Source organism: Lutra lutra, chromosome 4, assembly GCF_902655055.1.
Source record: "Lutra lutra chromosome 4, mLutLut1.2, whole genome shotgun sequence".
Taxonomy (NCBI): Eukaryota; Metazoa; Chordata; class Mammalia; order Carnivora; family Mustelidae; genus Lutra; species Lutra lutra.
Window position 1 is genome coordinate 37,700,189 of NC_062281.1, and position 21,366 is coordinate 37,721,554.

Genomic DNA, 21,366 nt, shown 5'->3' on the forward strand with positions numbered 1-21,366 from the left:
ATTTTAAAAATCAAGTAAAATAAATTGAAAGAGTCATTATTAGTTAGTAGTTCTGTGAATAAGCCATTAATTTGAACAGATCCTAAGAGAACCATTGTGCAAAGTGAGGAGATTGACTTGAAAATAAAACAAAATAAAATTTTAGGGTTTTTTCCCCCCTGAATTCTACCATCTTTGAAACTTATTTCAAGTTTTGTATGATTTCTAAAATGCAGATTAGCCAAATTGATCTCACAAGTGAGATGGAGTGGATCGGGTATGAACTTCACACTCAATGCAGACTTTTCCCCTTGGGTCCTGAAAAAACCAGCCAGCCCACCACCACCTGTTGCTGAAGAAGAGAATGTTATCATCATGAAAAAGTTCTACATTTCTCTTGGCGAGGTAAAAGTATGAGTGTTTCTTCATGACTTGGCACTTCAAGGAGACTTCTCATTTTAGGGATAAGAATTGCCTTTGTACCACTTGAACAGGGGAAGTGATTTCAAGTACTTCTGAGACAGGTTTAGCAAAACTTTTTGTGGAGTTATGCTGACGCCTTTGCTCTGCACTTGTTCACTTGAAATGTAATGGGTATTATTATCTTCATGTGTACAGAGGAACAAATGAAAGATTGAAGAATAGGCTCAGAGTCACCCAGGAAGCAAGGAAGGGTAACTTGAATTGTATCCATGGTTTCATCATTCATTCCAAAATTGTCATTGTTCGGAGTCTCTAATTTTTGTACAAAATGATGATAAATTGGGTCTTCTCCTCCCTATTGTCAAGATTATTCCTCAGCAGTGAAAGGCATGACCCTTTCACCGTTATCAGATAAATTTGTCCTCCGTGAAGAAATGCTGGGTTGGTATGGGTGCATTGGAAGAGATCTAACCTAGAATCAAATGCCTTTCTGGAGAGTCACGTTGTAGTGAAAACCATTGTTTGATCTCTGGCCTCTAATTATCAGGTCTTCTTTCTGGGAACACATTTCCTATACACAGCTCTGTACAAAACCAGGAATTGCAAATATGTGGCCCATGTGTTGCTGCTCTGCTAGCTTCCATTTATGACAGATATTGCTAATCAATCATGGCAGTTTTCCTGCTGAGCTAGGACTTGGCTCCAAATTCTTTTCAACACAGCCCTCTAGGCAAGCACTTCCAATTGATCAAAGATGTCATACAAAAGGAAAACCATTTACCATCTCTGTTGGAATAGATAGACTTAACCTGTCTTACCTGACCACTTATTTTCTTGCGTAGTTCCTATTTAATTTTGTAGTTTGGCATTTCTATCATTAATATTTGGCAAAAGCATTTGAAATTTTGCCAGTTGCGTTATTTCCACTGAGTTCATGCTGGGAATGTACAAAAGCATATTTTACTTCTCTCTTTATACTTATTTTTAAGTATTTTTTTTCTTATGTATTATAGAAATGTCAGGAATGTCATAAAAATGTACTGATAGTACAGGTCAGTAAACATACAACAGGAAGAATCAATCTTGGGAAAGAAGATCTGATTCTTTACATGTCAATTAAATTGAATGTAAGAGTAAAATTTAAACTAGTTTACTTTTGCTATTTTCTGTATGAAAAAACTCAATTCTCTCCACTTGATTGACACTTTACCTAATATCCTTTTTTTTTTTAAAGGTTTTATTTACTTAGAGAGAGAGAGAGAGTGAGCACAAGAGAGGGTAGGGTCAGAGGGAGAAGCAGATTCCCGACTAAGCGGGGAGCCTGATGTGGGTCTTGATCCTGGAACTCCAGGATCATGCCCTGAGCCAAAGGCAGTCGCTTAACCAACTAAGCCACCCAGACACCCTCTAATATACTTTATAAAAAAGATTTTATTTTTATTTATTTATTCTAGAGATAGAATGAGGGATAGGGGCAGAGGAGGAGGGAGAGGGACAAGTAGACTCCATGCTAAGCTTGGAGCCTGACATGGGGCTTGATCTCACAACCCTGAGATCATGACCCTAGAGGAAATCAAGAGTTGGTTGCTCAACCAACTGAGCCACCCAGTCGTCCAACTGATATTTTCTTAATAGCTTTTGAACTTGGAGGACTCAAAATTCTTTGAGCCCCTAAATCATTTAAATCATGACTATGGACAAAGATTAATCTTTATGATGATAACTGTTAATATTTCTTTGAGTCTTCAACATGAACAGTTGACTCATCTCTTAAACATATTAAGTGGTTGTCTGACTGACTACTTACTACTTCTCTCCTAATTTTTACTCAGCAATCTTTTTTGCCAAGTTGAAATAGCATGGACTTTTGTATATTGGCCTCTCTCAATTCCCTGACAGGTCTTCTTTATTTTGGCCTTCTCAGTGCTTAGGATACTGCTTGGAAGAGAGTAGTCACTCAATAAATATATGTTGAATGAACATATATTAATAGTAAATGCCTTGGTTTTATTTTTTAAAAGATTTTATTTATATATTTGAGAGAGAGGGAATGAAAGAGAAAGAGAGAGCACAGCGTGGGGGAGGATCAGAGGGAGAAACGGACTCCCTGCTGAGCAGGGAGTCCAAAGTGGGACTCGATCCTGGGACTTCAGGGTCATGACCCGAGCCGATGGTAGTCACTTAACCACCTGAGCCACCTAAGCACCCAAATGACTTAGTTTTAAAGGAAGGAAAAGCGAGAACAAAAGGAAATTAGAATCTTTCAAAGCTTTTATCTGTGTAGAAAACCTTACTTCTAAGAGGGGCAGTGACTACCTAGGTGACACTTTTCATTTCTCTCTCTTGCTTTTTGGTCTCCTTGTGTGGCCCAACTTGCCCTGCTAATTCTGTATCACAGTCAGAGAACAATACCTATTCCATTTGAGGCCTACTTCTTGTGCGAATTCCTGACATGAAGGGCCAACCTGGGGACAACCTATCGGGAGAAAGGAGAAAGAAGAGTAATGCTGAGTAATGCTGGACGCTCCCCACTCTGCTTCTGTTGAACAATCTGGATTATCTTAGAAAGATTGTAAGGACATTACTGAGAGAGGCAGGCATAGGAATTTTCCCAGGACAGCTGAAAAACGGGCTTCTCAGGACTGGGATTCTGGAAGCTGAAGGTCAGCTGGGGAACTGGGTCAGCAGGCTCGAGGGTGCACAAAGTGAAGGAAAAATTGAAGGCTCCATCCAGGGGCAGGTGGAGTCAGGAATCAGTTGTCAGGAAGCCTACAATCTAAGCAAAGCTGGGAAAACTGAATCGAAGGTGTGGGTCGTTGAGCCTGGGCAGGAGGATGGGTGGGGGGCCAGTACTCCTGAGAGTAAGTCTGTGATATTAGGGAGGTGTGGTAAAAAAACACAGAGCCAGATCAGACAGAATTAGGGGCAGGAAATAATTGGGAAGTTATAAATGTGGGAGTAGCTGGCAAAAGATACAGCCAAGAACTGAGGAGTCAGATGACTGCCAAGACAGCGTGGGATGGCGTGACCCTATAATGCAGCCAGGAAGGAGGGCTGCAGTGCCTCTGGTGGAAGAGTGGAGAAGGCTTTAGTGAACACTGGGCTCCTTTTTACCTTTGGTCATCTAATATCCAGATAATCTGAGTTGAAATTTCCTTCCCATTATTCTCAGGTAACGAACTTTTTTCTGTACGGCATTCTTTCCTTCCATGGCATCATTTTCCCTTTCATGTTGTACTATGCAAATTTAACGTTCTAAGGACGAGTCGAGGTCTGCGATTGGGAGAACACTGCTAATCTCAACGTTAAACAAAGGTGCTTCTTTCTTCCTAGGCCTCCTATACTCAAACAAAAGATTGGTTTGCCTTAGCGAAACAGAGTCTGCAAACAGGATCCACGTTTTCATTACCAACTTGTGTAGTCCACAGCAAACTTGAAACACCGGTTGTTTCCTCTGTTTCTGGTAAGCAGAAAGGACAAGAATGATTTCAGAACTCCTTTTTAAATCTTTGCTTATTGTTCTACTCTCTCAGTACAACACGTGGTGGGGGAGGGGGGGAGGAAAATAATCTCCATTCCTACCCCCCTACCTGCTCCACTTTCTACTGTTTTTATCTTTATTTTTTTTTTAAGATTTTATTTATTTATTTGACAGACAGAGATCACAAGTAGGCAGAGAGGCAGGCAGAGAGAGAGGAGGAAGCAGGCTCCCTGCCGAGCAGAGAGCCCGATGCGGGGCTCGATCCCAGGACCCTGGGATCATGACCTGAGCCGAAGGCAGAGGCTTAACCCACTGAGCCACCCAGGCACCCCAAGAGAATGGGTTTAGATGGGTTAATGCTTATTAACCATGTGACTTTTTGAAGTTATTCAGAAAGCCTTGCATTTCTCATCTGTAAGATGAGAATAATAATACACTCTACATGTCTAGATTTGGTCTAGTGCCCCATCCCTCATAGGCAGTTAGTAAATGTTTGTCTTGTCTTTACTTCCTGTGACAGTTTACAGATTCTTATTATTAACTATTTGAGTTTACGTGGGTGGAACCTTTCTCTCTTCTTGGAAGTATGTAGTCATTCATGCAGCTTGAGTTTTCCTTCTGAGTTCAGACTTGTTTTTCTCCTTGAAAAACAGGTACACTTCTTCTGTGGCGAACTTTTGTGGACGATACCAACTTTTCATAGATACAGAAGGAAACTTGCAGAAATAGGTATCATCACCATGACATTGCTAGAGGAAAAAAATTTAGCAGTGTCATTCAGGAGAGGAACTTAGCAATTCACTAAATTCTTACCTAATTCTTTTGACAAGTGTAACAACCTCTGAAGACAATAAATCTGGGTTCTTTAGAGCTGAACCTAAATCTGGGTAAAGAGGAAAATACTCTTCTTAGTTGCAAATAGCTGAATTTATAGGTTTCTTGCTGTTTCCCCCCAAGAGTAAAGGAGAAAATGGAGAGCAAAGATAGTGAAGGTGATGAACAGGAAGGGGAAGGGTAGTAGGAGCCTGGTGAACAGAAACGCTAGTCTTGCTCTCTCCCTCCGCTTCTGTAGGGTTGAGTGTATACCCAGCATCGATTTGCAAAAATCTAGTCTCTTAATACTGGGGGGACTTAGTATCTTCATTTTCAGTACAAATTGTAATAAAACCCTTCCAGCTCATTGGGATTTGAAACCCATTACTGAGAAAATGGCCATTGAAGTGGAACACAGATGACAACAGTTTTCCTGCTGTCTGGCATTTCAAGTGGTAGATTTGCCACGTGGAATAAAGCACTGACATCTAATATTTCACAATTTCTAATGAAGGAGAAAACAGGAGCTAAAGACTCTGTTTTTGGAAAGAGTTTAAAACAGTCCATTTGTATTTATAAGCCTTCATAAGTACCTTATGCCATTTTGTAATTTTGATGGTAAGTTGTAAGTATGGTAGTAATTGAAGATTTCTGATAAAATAGTGAATTTGGAAAGTTACTGATATTTCAGACTCTAGTTCTGATATGTTCACTGATTGTCTAATTTTATTTTACCTTCTAGCATGACATATTAGAATACATACAATTGTTTAATGTACACATTCTAATTGTTTAATAGATTTGGCCTTTACATATTGACATTCTATGTCAGCCTCAAATATGACATTTTAAAAGCGCATAATGTCTTCTTGAAGATCTTCTGTATTAGGGATGTCAAGTATTTTGTTCATCTGCCACCATTATTCACTTCCGTGTCCAAGGAAGACATGGCCAGTCCTGCTGGCAGTTTTTCCTCTGCGGTATCAAATGTGGCTTCAGAACTCTCTCTCATGGACACAGTCACGACCTGTGCCAAAACCACTTACCATTCTGGCTCTGCTCCTTTTAGTTAAAAATAAAAGCAACATTGTATTCATATCTGATCTAATAACCCTTTACGATTTCATGCAGACAGCTTTTTCTTTGATGATGGAATTCACCCAAGGACAAAAAGGGACTCATCTGAATCCGTTAGATTAACTTCTCATTTCGAAGACGATGATGATATGGGCTCCATCTCTCTACAAGACACTCCTTCTCAAGCCCTTTTGAGAATATACCTTGAGAGGCAACAGGATGCTGATCAAAGCCTTACATTGAGTTTCTCAACATGGGAGGAATTTTTAAGATCTTATATAGCCTTTATTTTGAGAGTAGCAATTCATCAAATTTTTGAAGAGCCACTGATAGAAAGCCCAGATTATATAAACTTTAACAAGGTAACAGAAGTGGTGCTTGAGGAGGGTTTTGAGCCTCTCCTTGGCAGAAATATTTTGTTAAGTGAAACATTTCAAATCACAAATGAAAAGTCAAAAGAGATGTTAGAACAAGCAAGTTCAAAGAGTGAGAGCATTGGACCAGAAACCAGGGCTGACTGGTGCATGTCTCACAAAACCTATGATATTGGCAATAGAAAGGAGTTTGAAAGATTTAAGAAATTTATAAAAAATACATTAGGAGAGAGATACTGGTCATTATGGATGGATATTGAGAGGCTGAAAGTTCTTAAGGACCCCGGAAGACATCAAAGGTATGTCTAGTTTTACTTTCAATGTTTTTTTTTTTTTTAAATTCTGGAATATTAGTTTACTTCCTAAAGCACCGACAGAAAGCCTGAAATAAAAATAAAAATCTAATTTATGCTTTTAGAGGAATGAATAATAATATTTATTTTGTTATAATAATAGTAATTTTATTACTTCTGTGATTTCATAATTTTCTGATGCAAATAGAGGTAGTTGTTTGGGTTCACATAATATTTCTTCCCTTGGATTCTAAACCTGCTTTCAAGTCAATCATTCTGTTTTATTTTTATAACACTGTAGTGATAAACATTTTTGTAGAAAAAAAACACTTTTCCGTTATGTAACCATGCTGGCTTCAGATATCTTATATAAAAGGTACCTTATGCCATGGTTAAGAGACTGCTGTTCCTAGCAACCTGCTCAGTTGACAAATCTCATGATCTTTGGTGGGATGCCACTTCGACAGACATATCTGAATAAGATAACTCCTAGATACACGAGATATCCTCTAAGGAGGCTCCTGGTTGTCCAATGCGTCCAGGTCCTTGTTTGGCTATCCCATGTGCTTTAGATCACAGTAAGACTTAACAACCTTAAGTGGACTCTGCTTTAGGAACGTTTTTCTCCTGTCTGTGTTCTCCTTTCTGCTCTGAAGTAGGTCAACTACAGTAGGTTGCAATTCCTAGGAAGGGTTTGACAGGGTATATACTACTAACTGGGTTATTCCACTGATTTCAGTGGCATGCAGATCATAGAGCTCATTGTTGTACATACTTACAGGATCAGGGGTTACCCTATGGTTGATTCTGCAACCGTGACTTGATGGATCATGGAGGAGAAAGCCACTACCCCTTTTCAAGATGTATTAGGGAAGTTATATGCCAGCACCCTATATAAATTCTTCAGGATCAATATGGTCTTAGTTCCTATTGTTGCTGTAGCAGATTGCCACAAATGTAATGGCTTTTAAAGGAGCGGAAACTTATTCTGTTACAGTTTGGAATTAGGAAGTCTAACATGGGTGGGCAGGGCTACATTCTTTCTGGGGGCTCTAGGGGAGAATCCATTTCCTTGCTTTTTCTGGCTTCCAGAGGTCATCTACTTTCCTCCATCTTCAAGCCAGGAACATAGCATCTTTTCTCTGACCTCTGCTTCTAGCCTCACGTCTTTTCTCAATGACTCACCCTCCTGCCTCCATCTTAGAAGGACCCTTGTAATTACATTAGGGCCATCTAGATAATCTAGAATAATCTTCTCAAAATCCTAATCGCAGTGGGACACCTGGGTGGCTCAGATGGTTAAGCCTCTACTCAGGTTGTGATCTCTAGGTCCTGGGGTTGAGCCCCATGTCGAGGCCTACGTTGGACTCCCAGTTCAGTGGGGAGTCTGCTTTTCCCTCTGCCTATCCCGTTCATGCTTGCTCTGTCTACTCCCCCCCAACAAATGGATAAATAAAATTCTTAAAAAATATATCCTAATCACATCTGCAGAATGCCTTCAACCATATAAGGTAACATTCAGAGGTTCTGGGGATTAGGACATGGACATCTTTGGAAGACCATTGTTCAACCTACCAAAAATACTCTTCCTGTTCCCATAATTGTAAGAAATAGTTTTATCTCCACACTGGTCTCCCATAACTTGGTGTTGGGTTTGAGATAATTCATTACTTATCTGAAACATTTTAGAAGTGAAAACATTTGGCTTGTTGAATGTCATAGCAATGTGTGTGGGTTTATTTTGTTTTAGACATCTTGAGAGGATGAAAAAATACTATCTGGTAAGCAATGGAGATTGCTACCTTTCTGCAGAAATATTATCAAAACTTAAGCTGCTGGATGCATCTCAGTGGAATGAAGAACACTTAAGAAATATTCAGGCTGAGGTTGTAAAACCCTTACTTCTATATTGGTAAGAAAAATAAAGTGAATCAAACTTAATTGCTTTAAATTTTTCTAGGCGAGTTACAAGTTATACATTTTTGTCTTACTGATTTATAATTTATGGAGATTTAAAATGATAAGATTATTCTATCTTTTGCCTTCCTTGAAGTCAGTCAGAGAAAGATAAATACTGTATATTTCATTCATATGTGGAATTTAAGCAACAAACAACCGTTTAATGAATATCATGAAGCACATACTTATGTAACCACTACGTGGGCTGGGAAATAAAACATTGCCAAGACCCTTGAAGGTCCCTTATCAATCACAACATCCTCACTCCCCCTTGGAGGGAACCACTATTCTGACTTTCGTGATTATCATCCTCTTACTCTTTTTTTTAAATTTTTTTTTAAGAATCTTTTTTTTTTTTTTTTTAGATTTTTTAATTAATTTATTTGACAGAGAGAAAGAGTGAGAGTGAAAGAGTGCACAAGCAGGGGGAGCAGCAGGCAGAGGGAGAAGCAGGCTCCTGGCTGAGCAGGGATCCTGATGCAGGACTCTGGGCCCAGGACTTCAGGATCGTGACCTGAACTGAAGTCAGACACTCGACTGACTGAACCATCCAGGCATCTCCTCTTACTTTTCTTTAGTTTTACCAACCATATATGCAAATAAATACCCAAGCTTATACTTATTGCTGCCTATTCTACGACTTGATATAAATGGAAACATGTTGTATGCATTCTTTTGGGTCTCCTATCAACATTACACTTGAGAATTGTCTGTAATTGTGTTTAAGAGTTTTATTGATTTTCATTGATGTATATTGGTATTCCACTTATTGAATATATGATAATTGTTATTTTTTTAAACACTTAGGTTGTTTCCTACTTTTCACAATTAAAAGCAGTACTATAATGTATATTCTTGTATACATATCCATTTTTCTACAGCAGTTGTACCCACTTATGCTCTCATCAACAGAATAAGAGAGTGCCCATTGCTGTAAATCCATGGTGACATCTAACATTGTCAGACTTCTCAATTTTTGCCTATGTGTTTGGTGTGTCATTGATGTCCTGTGGTTATAACTGGCATTTCCCTGAGTACTAGTGAGGCTGGTAATCTTTTCCATGATTGGTCATTTGGTCATTTGGATTTCAGTTTTCATGAATTGCTTATTTATCTCGTTTGCCCATTCTTCTATTGGGATCTATACACACACACATATGTACATATTCACATACATACACACACCATGTTGAATACAGTTCATTTGATGGTATTATGTGACAAATACCTTCTCCCACCCTCTAGAGTTTGAGAATTAAGATGTGTACAGTGTACATGAGAGCTCATATGGTGGAAGCATGAAAAATAATACACCAGTTTATAATTAACCATGAAATTTATACCACAATATTTGATGAATTTACACAGTGGCTAATAAAAAATTAATGCTATGAATGAAATAATTATGCAAGATTATAATGGTAGGGGCAACAGAGACTTATGGGGGTTTATATGAGTATAGTAGAATGATGGAAATCAGAAAATTGAGACACTTAGGTTTTCTGATCAGCACATGTCTGCTTTACTGGATGAGGACCTTGTAGATATTCCCACTTACTGGTTGACATAAGAATAAGAGGTCACTTGGGGTATTTCCAAGTCTGCAAGTAAAGGTTCTGAAATATAGTTAGGATGACCACCCAGATCTGTGTTCTCTCTGAGTGTTCTCTCTGAATCTAAAGTAATTATGAACTTTGGATTTTCTTCCATTCCCAACCTGTGTTCACATCAGGGCAATATCTGCTTTTTTTCTATTTTAAAGGGAGTTTCTTGCCAGGACCTGAAATATGGAGTGAAAGTTCATCTTTGGGCTGTAGCATCAGGAGGAAAACCTGGTCCAAGCTGCAATTAGCATCAGGCCTGACAGCTGGGGTTAGCTCTGTAGCCAATAAAGAGTTAGCCCACAGACTAAATACCAGGATAGCCATCCAATTAAACGTGGCCTTGACATTGTGCCAAACATTCTTTTTCTTGGGCTTCTGGAAGTAGTGTTGGTCTGTCATTTATATAAATTGTTGTAAAACTAATTCTTATCTTTAAATTTAAGGCTTGAAAATAGAACATATGAATCAAAATCCACTTCAGTTGTGTAGTTAAACATTATAAAAATGTTTGTATATTTTAAAATGTGAATTTCATCTACCAGTTTTTTTATTATGTTCAATTAGCCAGCTAATAGTATATTGTAAATTTTTGTTGTAGTGTTCAACGATTCATTAGTTGTGTATAACACCCAGTGTTCATCCCAACATGTACCCTCCTTCATAAACATCATCCTCCCAGCCCCCTGCCTTCTGTAACCCTCCGTTTGTTTCCCAGAGTCCAGAGGCTTTCATGGTTTGTCTCCCTCTCTGATTTCTTGCCATTCAGTTTTGTCTCCATTCCCCTGTGGTCCTCCGCTCTATTCCTTATGTTCCACATATGAGCGAAACCATACGATAATTGTCTTTCTCTGTGACTTATTTTACTCAATATAATCCCCTCCAGTTCCACCCATGGCAGTACAAATGGTGGGTATTCATCCTTTCTGATGGTTGAGTAATATTCCATTGTGTATATGAACCACAACTTCTTTATCCATTCGTATATTGAAGGGCATCTCCGTTCTTTCCACAGTTTGGCTATTGTGGACATTGCTGCTATGAACATTGGGGTGCATGTGCCCCTTCTTTTTACTGCTTTAAAATGACCACAGGTGCATTTTGTGTTCATTTTACTCAAAACTGAAAGTTATTTTTAAAAATTCCTTCATCGGGGCGCCTGGGTGGCTCAGTGGTTTAAAGCCTCTGCCTTCGGCTCAGGTCATGATCTCAGAGTCCTGGGATCGAGCCCCACATCGGGCTCTTTGCTCAGCAGGGATCCTGCTTCCTCCTCTCTCTCTGCCTGCCTCTCTGCCTACTTGTAATCTCTGTCAAATAAATAAATAAAATCTTAAAAAAATTCCTTCATCAATAGATACATAGATTTCTTTTTCTTATCAAGCAGATAGTAATTTGAATGTAGTTTTATTAATTATTTTTTTCCTAATGTATATTGCCTCTTTGAGTGAGTGTGATTTTAGGCAGTTGATATATCATAGAAAAACATTTTTTAAGTGAGGCAGCAGAAAAAAGTGGGAATTTTTAGAAAAAGGATTTGGTAAGACATAATTGTGAGCATTGGCATTCTAGATTTTGTAGGCCTTCAAATTTTGAGGCTTATTGCTAGCTTAATCTTAAATTTGTTTTTCCTTTGACTAGGGCACCAAGATTCTGTGTTACTCATTCATCCTCAGTGAAACATGCTAGTGCTGAACTGAAATTCTGGCACCTCCGTCAAGAGAAACCAAGGAAGGATGTTGACCCTTTTCCACAAATGGCAACCCTCTTGCCATTAAGACCTAAATCTTGTATTCCACAGATATCTGATATGCAGGTCAGGTAGACATTGCTACTTTGATCTCTTTATTAAGTTTATGATAAAATATCCATGCTTGCATTTTGTGCACTAATACTTATGTTAACTTTTTGGGGGGTTGTTATTAATGTACATGCTGCAACAATTACGCATTAGGAAAAACCATGATCTGTTCTTTTCCAAGCAGCCAGAGTGAACCTTTAAAAATATATGACCAGGGGACGCCTGGGTGGCTCAGTTGGTTAAGCAGCTGCCTTCGGCTCAGGTCATGATCCCAGCGTCCTGGGATCGAGTCCCACATCGGGCTCCTTGCTCGGCAGGGAGCCTGCTTCTCCCTCTGCCTCTGCCTGCCACTCTGTCTGCCTGTGCTCACTCTCGCTTCTCTCTCTATGACAAATAAATAAATAAAATCTTAAAAAAAAATATATATATGACCAGGTCACTCATCTGCTCAGAATTCCCTAGGGGCCTCCTCTCTCACTCAGAATAAATCCAAGGTCTTTACACAGCTAAACACATCCCTGCTGACCTCCTGGCCTCATTTCCTGTCTTCTCGAACCTTGTCTACTCTAAACACACTGGCCTCTCTCCATTTCTTGGAACACACCAGGCAAAAATCTGGAAGTGGTGCACTTGCTGTTCCCTTCACTCAGAACACTGTTCTTCCAGATATCCATGTGGCGCGTTCCCCCACTTACTTTAGGTGTCTCTTTGAGCATCACGTATGAGTACATGTGGGTAGGATGACCCAGATGTCCTCCATCACTGTGCAAGCTCACAAAACAAATTTAAGGTGGATGGGCAGAGTATGCTTTAGTCTCCTGCCTTTTTTTTCCCCCCTTCATATGGCTCATTTTTCACTTCGTGTATTATTTTACCACTTTTTAGAAAGAAGAGTCTAATTTATTACAACGTCCTAAATCTCCCAAGAAACCACCTCGAGTAAAAACAGCAGTTCAAAAACCATGGAGGAGCAAGTCTTTGTCTCTAATTTCTTCGAAAGGCAATGTGATTGAGAAAGGGTAGGTACACCTTTGTATGTGTCAAGTGTTATTCTGCAATGATAAGATTTTTGAGGAATTGAAAATTTAAATAGAAATGAAAAACTGAATACACTGATTTTTTTTAAATAGGAGTTCCTTATATTTCAGTGATAGATATTAGAGTCATGCATACTCTGAATTAGGGGCAGAACTCCTGAGACTAGTCTTTTGAAATAGATGGTGCCTCTGATCTCCACCCTCTTATGAGCTGTATGGTCAAAAGACTTCTGAGAAGATTTCCCTCCAGTTCCTACTTGACCTTATTCAGTAGTTTGGTATTGCTCAAACTTGCAAACTTGTAAGACTCTCAAGAATTTTGTCATTACTTAAGACAGCATATATTACCTTATTCATTTAGATTTGCCCACATACATACTCTTTTCACAGTTCTTTATTTCAAATGGGATTATTTTCCTTCAACCTAAAAAAATACCTTTGGTGTTAACTTTGGTGTGGGATCTGCTGGTCCATTAATTTGTTATTTCACTTTTATTCTTTTTTTTTCTTTGAGATAAAATTCATATGACATGAATTTCACCATTTTAAATTTATCTTTAATTTTTTTTTTTTTTTTAATTGTAGACTGCACCAAGGGTCAGCCTGAGGTAAAACTTAGGGTCTTCTTAGGTCTTTTCTAGTATGTGCCTTTTCCTGGACATGTGTGGTCTCTTTCTAACTTTTTCCTGCATATGCATTTTGCTTTTGAATGCCCTAATCTTTCATGTCTGGCTTCTGAAAGGAGGCAAAAGAGAAAATGAAGTAAAAAGGGCAAGGTTTCTTTAAATTCCCCGGAAGTCACTTCAGCCCGAAGGGGACTGGGCTTGCAACCAAGAGGAGAGGAGCAACCCCAGGGGCCACGTTCCTCTTCTGCACCTCTTTGATCTGCAGCAGCAGAGATCAGAGCTCAGATCCCTGAGATTTGGTGGACAGGGTCCTTTCTGCTCGCCCTGGCTCTTGCAACTATATGCAGAACGCTCCAGAACACAGACACAACTGTCTGCCACGGGGCTGGGAGTGGGGGAAGGTTAGCTGTTGCTGTTGTGCCAGCAACTCTAATTGACCAAAATGAACCACAATTTACTCTCCAAGGCTTCCTCTGGAAGTTGAAAGCCTTAAGCAAAGACTCCAGAGTTCTAAAATAGTTACTTTAGATCTGCCAGTGAAACTGTGGTCTGGTGGGGAAGCAGGTTCCTGGTACTTCCTACTCTGATACCTTCCCAGAATCCTTGCCTCTGGGAATTTTCCTTCCTCAATGAGTTTTGGCCCCAGAATACCTTTTTAAAAATTTATTATTATTATTAATTTTAACTCCAATGTAGTTAACTTACAATATTATATTAGTTTCTGTATATATTAGTTTATACTGATTGAATAGTTACATGTATTACTCAGTGCTCACCAAGGTAAGTGTACTCTTCATCCTCTTCACCTGTTTCACCCATCCCCCCCATAATTATCAGTTTAAGCTCTGTAGTTAAAGGTCTGTTCCTTTAGTTTGTCTCTTTTTTCCCTTTGTTTTTTTCCTTAAATTCCATATGTGAGTGAAATCATGGTATTCATCTTCCTCTGACTTATTTCAGTCAGCATTATATTCTCTAGATCTATCTGTGTGGCTGCAAATGGCAAGATTTCACTCTTTCTATTCAATGAGTAATACTCATTGTAAATATAAACTACCTCTTTTTTTTATATTGTCAGTTATATTACCTTTTTAAAAGTTTTTTTAATTGTAATTCTAGTATAGTTAACATACAGTGTTATATTAGTTTCAGGTATACAATATAGTGATTCAGCAATTCTATACATTATTCAGTGCTCATCGTTATAAATGTACTTTTTAATCCCCAACACCTCATTTCACACGTCTCCCCACCCACCTCCCCTCTGGTAACCATTAGTTTGTTCTCTATAGTTAAGTATGTGTTTCTTGGTTTGTCTCACTCTTTTTCTCTCTGCTTGTTTGTATTGTTTCTTAAATTCCACATGAGTAGAATCATTTGGTATTGGTCTTTCTTTGACTGCCTTAATTTGCTTAACATTATACTCTCTAAGTCCTTCCATGTCATTGCAAATGGGAAGATTTCATTTTTTATGAGCGAGTAATATTCCATTATGTATGTATTCCACATTTTCTTTATCCAGTCATCTATTGATGGACACTTGGGCTGCTTCCATAATTTGACTATTGTATATGTACAATATACATACATGAATTAGTGTTTTTGTATTTTGGGGGTAAATACCCAGTGGTGCAATTGCTGGATTGTAGAGTAGTCTACTTTTTAACTTTTTGAGGAAACTCTGTACTGTTTTCCACAGTGGTTGCACCAGCTTGCATTGTCACCAGCTGTGCAAGAGGGCTCCTTTTTCTCCACATCTTCACCAACATTTGTTGTTTCCTGTGGTTTTGATTTTAGTAATTCTGACAGGTATCAGGTGATATTCATTGTAGTTTAGATTTGCATTTCCTTGACACTGAGTGATGATGAGTATCTTTTCATGTCTGTTAGCCATCTGTGTGTCTTCTTTGGAAAAATGTCTGTTCATGTCTTCTGCCCATTTTGTAATTGGACTCTTTTTTTTTAGTTTTGAGTTGTATCAGTTCCTTATATATTTTTGATACCAACTCTTTATTAGATATGTTATTTGCAAATATCTTCTTCATTCAATAGATTGTTTTTAGTTTTTGTTGGTTGTTTTTGTTGTTTTGTTTTGTTTTGTTTTGTTGCTGTACAGAAGCGTCTTATTTTGATATAGTCCCAATAGTTTATTTTTGCTTTTGGTTCCCTTGCCTCAGAAGACATATCCAGAAAAATGTGATTATGGCCAATGTCTGAGAAATAACTGCTTGTGCTGTCCTATAGGAGTTTCATGGTTTTAGATCTCACATTTAGATCCTTAATCCATTTTGAGTTTATTTTTGTGTATGGTGTAAGAAAGTGGTGCAGTCTCATTCTTTTGCATGTAGCTGTCCAATTTCCTCAACCACTTGTTGAAGAGAATGTTTTTTTCCTGTTACATGTTCTTGCCTTTTTTTGTCAAAGATTAATTGACCATGTAATTGTGGGTTTATTTCTGTTGGCCCTAGAATTCTTAACTACATTGTTAGCACTCAAATTTCTTTTAGCAGATTAATTTTTGTATTTTTCAATTTATCTAATTAGTCTTCAAAGGGAGAGTTGGACCAAATCACCCTGCCTGCCATTTCCAGAAATAGCACTTAATGAGGTTTGGTGTACTTTGTTTGCATTGTATCAGTTCTTACTGCACCCTTATGAAGAAAGCGTTACCTTTATTTTTCAAGTGATAAAAATATACAAGTATGAATTGAGAGAAAAGTTCAATTTTGAGAACTATGCATTGTTTTTATGTCTTTTGTGACTAGAGAATAGGGTATTACAGTGAAAAGGCAAGAAACAAGCTAAAACAATAAATGAGGTTCAGATAGTCAATTTTTTTTGTGTCACATTAGGGAGTTTGGAGATTATTTTCTATGTAGTGGAAAATATCTAAAAGTTTTTTTGTGTCATTTGCTGAAATTAAATTATTTTATTTTCAAAATTGGAAATATATGCATAGTTGAAAATTAGTTACATGCTATCCACTTATTCTATACTTTTATTTTTACTGAATTCATTGGAGAAGGTGTCTCATAGCAGTATATGCTATCTATTAGTTTAGTTATACGTATACTATAATGTGTTTTTTCTGTTGTTTCTTATTATTATAATCTTATCTCTCCTTATATCTAGTTATCTTTGATTTTATGCCAAACATTGTATTTATATTCTATTGAGGGACATGGACATTATTTCCAATATTTTTCATTATTAAAAACAATGTTGCAATGGATATTCTTATACATTTGATGTATTTCATGTATGCATATGTCTGCAAGATTAATTTCTCAAAGTCGAATTTCTAAATCAAAGTTCATGTGATTTAAAAATTGTTTTAGATATCAGAAAACTATATTTCATAAGAGTTGTAACCATATACTCCTTTTAGCACGTATGAGTGCATTCAAGCCACTCTGTGTCTTTTAATTGGAGAGTTTAGTCAATTTACATTTATAATAATTATTGATAGGTAGTGACTTACTGTCATTTTGTTAATTGTTTTCTGGCTATTTTGTAATTCCCTTGTTCCTTTTTTTTTTCTTGCTCTCTTCCTTTGTGATTTGATGATTTTCTGAAGCAGAAAACAATATTTTTAGGGTGGAGGAGACTTGAGCCTGTTTATATGCCTAGGGTAGTATCTAGTGGAAAGGGAAAAGTTAAAACACCAACAAGAACGAAGCAGCTCTGTATTTTCAAAGGAGAATAGAAGGAAGGATTCAAGAACAAAGGCCATGAGATTAACCTTGGATAAGAGATGGGATACTTTTTCCTGAGACAGGATGGAAGGAAATAAGGATAAGTATAGGTGGATATGTTTGTTGATAGTAATTTAAGAGTGTTCAGCTGCAAATAACAGAAAACTTAACAGAAAACAATGGCTTAGACAAATGGGCTTATTTTTCTCACAGAGCAAGAAATCTGAGGGTAGGCAACTGCCAGTATTTGTTCCTTGGACTGAAAATATTAGGTCCTGAATTTTTGTAATGTTCTTGGCCATTCTTTCATATTCATTGGTGTTATAGCTCCTGATATCAGTCTTTCAAATCATAAAGAAGATGCTCAATTTTCATTAAATATTTCCCTTTGGTTGGGAAAACAAGCTTTCTTAGAAGCTCCCCAGCAGACTGTTTTGTATCTCATTGGTCATAACTGTGTCACATGACGATCCATCCCTGCAAGTCGGTCTTAGAAAGTGAATATTTAGCTTTCTCAGTATCTCAGTGGTGCTAGTTACAGAGGCATGTCACTGGGAATGAGTGCTGAGTTGGCCAGTCAGTCAATAGTGTCTACTACATCGGGGAATGGAAACAGAAGCATGTCATACCTATCTTTGGTCTGAGAAGAGCCTGCAAAGCAATCTGCTGCTGGATTGGAGCCGATATATTGGTGAAGTGGATCAGCATGTTTTATGGAGCTGGAAAGTAAGGCTCAGAATAATTGCAGTGAGGTAAGGAGAGGTAGCTGGATATGAAAGTATAAAAAGATAATGTGCCAAGTCATTAGTCTAGCTTCATAGTCTTCCATTATCTCACCCCACACTACCACATATAAATCCTTATGAATCCCACCTGTTGTGAGGATTAAATACGATAATGTGAATTGTATTTAGCACAGTGTTTGGTTTGTGTTATATAGTGTTTACTTAACTGTTAGTGTCCTCTTGCCCTAAGCAAATCAGTTAACTTGCTGCTTTTTTTTTTTTTAATTTTATTTTTTATAAACATATATTTTTATCCCCAGGGGTACAGGTCTGCAAATTGCCAGGTTTACACACTTCACAGCACTCACCATAGCACATACCCTCCCCAATATCCATAACCCCACCCCCCCTCCCAACCCCCCCCCCCCCCATCAACCCTCAGTTTGTTTTGTGAGATTAAGAGTCACTTATGGTTTGTCTCCCTCCCAATCCCATCTAACTTGCTGCTTTTTAAACAAGGCTTTCCCTATCTACTTTCACATATTGCTCACTCTTCTCACCATCTCAAGAACCCCTCTAAACATACACACACACATACAAACACACCATACCCATTTTTCAGGGAAATCCCATTTCTTTAATTACTAATAGACCTCAAAGGGACTTCTCATTGTTATCCATCCCAGTCATTTGACATCTATAATATATTCTTGAATTCATTCAACCAGCAGTTAATCATATCGAGAGTTCTTTCTGTAGGACTATACTTCATTTTCTCAACCACTTCTTAAAGGCTGGACTTGATAACTTGCACTTTTTCCCCCCCTATTCTCTCACAGTGCTCAAATGCATTCCTAAGATTTGGTGTCACGTATACCAAAGGTGCTTAATACATATTGATCCATGAGTTCTTATCCTTATAATTTAGGCTGAGGCACAGGTTGGAAAGCAGCAATATTATTCGCTTAACATCTTTTACTGACATTTCTGAATGTCTGAAGCCCCAGCTGGATAGAAGATACACTTACACAGAAGAACCTTTGGTAAGTATTTTGAGAACTGATTTATCTGATCCTTCATTTAACTGACCAATGTCCCCTGATTTTAGAAAGTTTTTATTGATTTACCGTAGTACTTTTTCTCTACTAAACAACACATTTTATTTTTTCCTTCCAAAAAGATTTTTATCCAAAAATTTTCTCTGTGTTTCCTTTTGTAATACCATGTTGCTATATACTCCATTGATTACTATCTTCAAGGACAGCTGTCTTCTGGTTTGGTGTACACCTTAGGTACAAAATAAGACCATCCATTATTTTTATTAAATTGCTAATAGTTGATAAAAAACAATTTTGATGTTATGTTTTGGAAACAGAATTTTTATAAAGCAGAGTATTTCCAGTGTGTGGCTACCTTGATAATTTGGATTTTCTACACCAGTTAGGGATGACAATTTTATATTTCCTAAGGATTATACTTTATGTAGAAACTTTGGTAGTCCCAATATAGTCTGAACACTTAGCTATAATTTTGTATAACTTTTTATTTTATTCTAAGCAAACAATTCTTCTTTACTTCTAAGAAGGGCTTTTTTTCCCTACCAAAATAATGTTTTTTTTTTAATTTTTGGAATGCCAACAGTTAAACATTATTAAAACATTACAGTTTCACTTTAGAATATGTTTAGTAGAGGGATAAAGAGAGAGGCAGAGAAACACTATAACAATACCTTAAATTGTTCATGCCACAGTTATCTTAAGATTACAAAGAAGTCTGAGTTCCACACAGCAAATACCAAAGAGTTCCTGTGAACAGTAGATGCTTTTTCGTATTCTAAAGTTACTCTTATGCTTGGGGAAGTAGCCAGCTTTCTGTGTTTCAAGAATGGTAATAGGGTTGCCAGCATTGTTGGCACAGAGGCCCCCAAATAACAGAGTTTTATGAGAACTTATATTACCATTTACATTCTGAAGGCTGTGACCTGTACAGGGGGAGACTGTCTAAGGAGGTCCCCCTGAGGACAGTTAATGAGCGGCACTGAGAGGCCTTGAAGATGGTTCTTTTTATAACTCTCTTGTAGCCATTACAGCATCACCTCAAGGCTAACATAACAGTAAATATGTAGGAATGAGGCCACCAACAGAGATCTGGAAGACTCCTAAAATGGTATCGCTATGCCTGAAACGTGAAAATAATAGAGGTTGAGAAGTTACCCTAACATTAAGTTTGAAATTAAGATTGGTTTATAATAGAAGGCAGTCTGCTGCGATAGTTGGCTCCATAAATGACTCTTAAATGACAGTCAAATGCGAACATACTGCATTAATTACTTATATGTTACAAAAAAATTTTTGAAGTCCAGCAGGAAAATGACAGCCTGGCAGAATTTATGAAACCATGTTGTACAGTGTCATAAAAAAATCATCATGTTTCTGGATGGATCATGGACTTCTGTTTTGTTATCTAGGTTAAAGCCATGGCCGATGGTGCTTTGGGAGGATTTGACATGGAAAATTTGTTGCAATCTTTGTATGTAGAAAATAGAGCTGGATTCTTCTTTACTAAATTCTGTGAGCATTCAGGAAACAAGGTAGAAGATAATGATTTTAATTTCATGCCTTTACTTCATTTTAAAGTAAGAAAAATTGAAGGAATTCAGTGCTCAAATAATTACATTTGATGTTAAAATTCCCGTATCTTCTGGTAAGAAATTTTATGCTAAATATTTAGTAAAAATATAAACATCTCTATTGTAATTCTCTTGGTTCACTATCCTACGAGAATTACAAAGAAAACTAAAGGATTATTTTTTTTAGAGACTTATTTATTTATTTTATATATAGAGAAAGAGTGTGCCAGTGGAGGGGAGGGGCAGAGAAAGGAAAGGGAGGGAGAGAATCCTGAAGCAGACTCCTCAATGAGCATAGAGCCAGACATGGGCTTGATCCCAGGACCCAGAGACCATCACCTGAGCTAAAATCGAGTTGGACACTTAACTAAGCCACCCAGGAGCCCCTTGACTTGCATTGTTAACAATATTTTATTCTCCTGAGTTTTTGTTTCCATGTAATATATATTAAATTCAGAGTTGATTTCTATGAATTCTTTATTTTCATTTTTAATAGCTCTTACAATTAGAAGCTGCAATGGATAGTGCATTAATTAACAAAACTCATTGCCAGTTTTGTTTTCTTTTCATTTTGCTTAAATGTAAAATATTTCACTAGCTCAATTATTAGAGTAGTGTTTGGTTTTAGTATGATATATATTTGTCCATATATATCAAAATACCTCCAGGTTTTGGTTTCATGCCAGAAATATGTGATTACTCTTTGTTAACTAGATTGCTTTCTGTTTTAATGGCTAATTACATAAAAGGCATACATGCAAACATATAATATTTTAGTGACAATACCAATAAATATTTTCTGTATTGCCAGTTTGTAATAGAAGATAAGACCATCTTAAATTGAACCTGATTTATGGTA

At 37.4% G+C, this 21,366-nt stretch overlaps 1 protein-coding gene across 2 annotated transcripts in view; it reads left to right on the plus strand.

Moving 5' to 3' along the window:
* Positions 1–21,366, plus strand: part of RGS22 (regulator of G protein signaling 22) — a 108,898-nt gene that overhangs the window by 24,314 nt on the left and 63,218 nt on the right. For both annotated transcript variants that reach the window (XM_047728135.1, XM_047728136.1), the window contains 8 exons: positions 216–384; positions 3,736–3,865; positions 5,828–6,446; positions 8,191–8,352; positions 11,639–11,813; positions 12,684–12,817; positions 18,807–18,921; positions 20,346–20,468. In XM_047728135.1, coding sequence (XP_047584091.1) covers positions 216–384; positions 3,736–3,865; positions 5,828–6,446; positions 8,191–8,352; positions 11,639–11,813; positions 12,684–12,817; positions 18,807–18,921; positions 20,346–20,468 — 1,627 coding nt within the window. The remainder of the gene's footprint in view (positions 1–215; positions 385–3,735; positions 3,866–5,827; positions 6,447–8,190; positions 8,353–11,638; positions 11,814–12,683; positions 12,818–18,806; positions 18,922–20,345; positions 20,469–21,366) is intronic.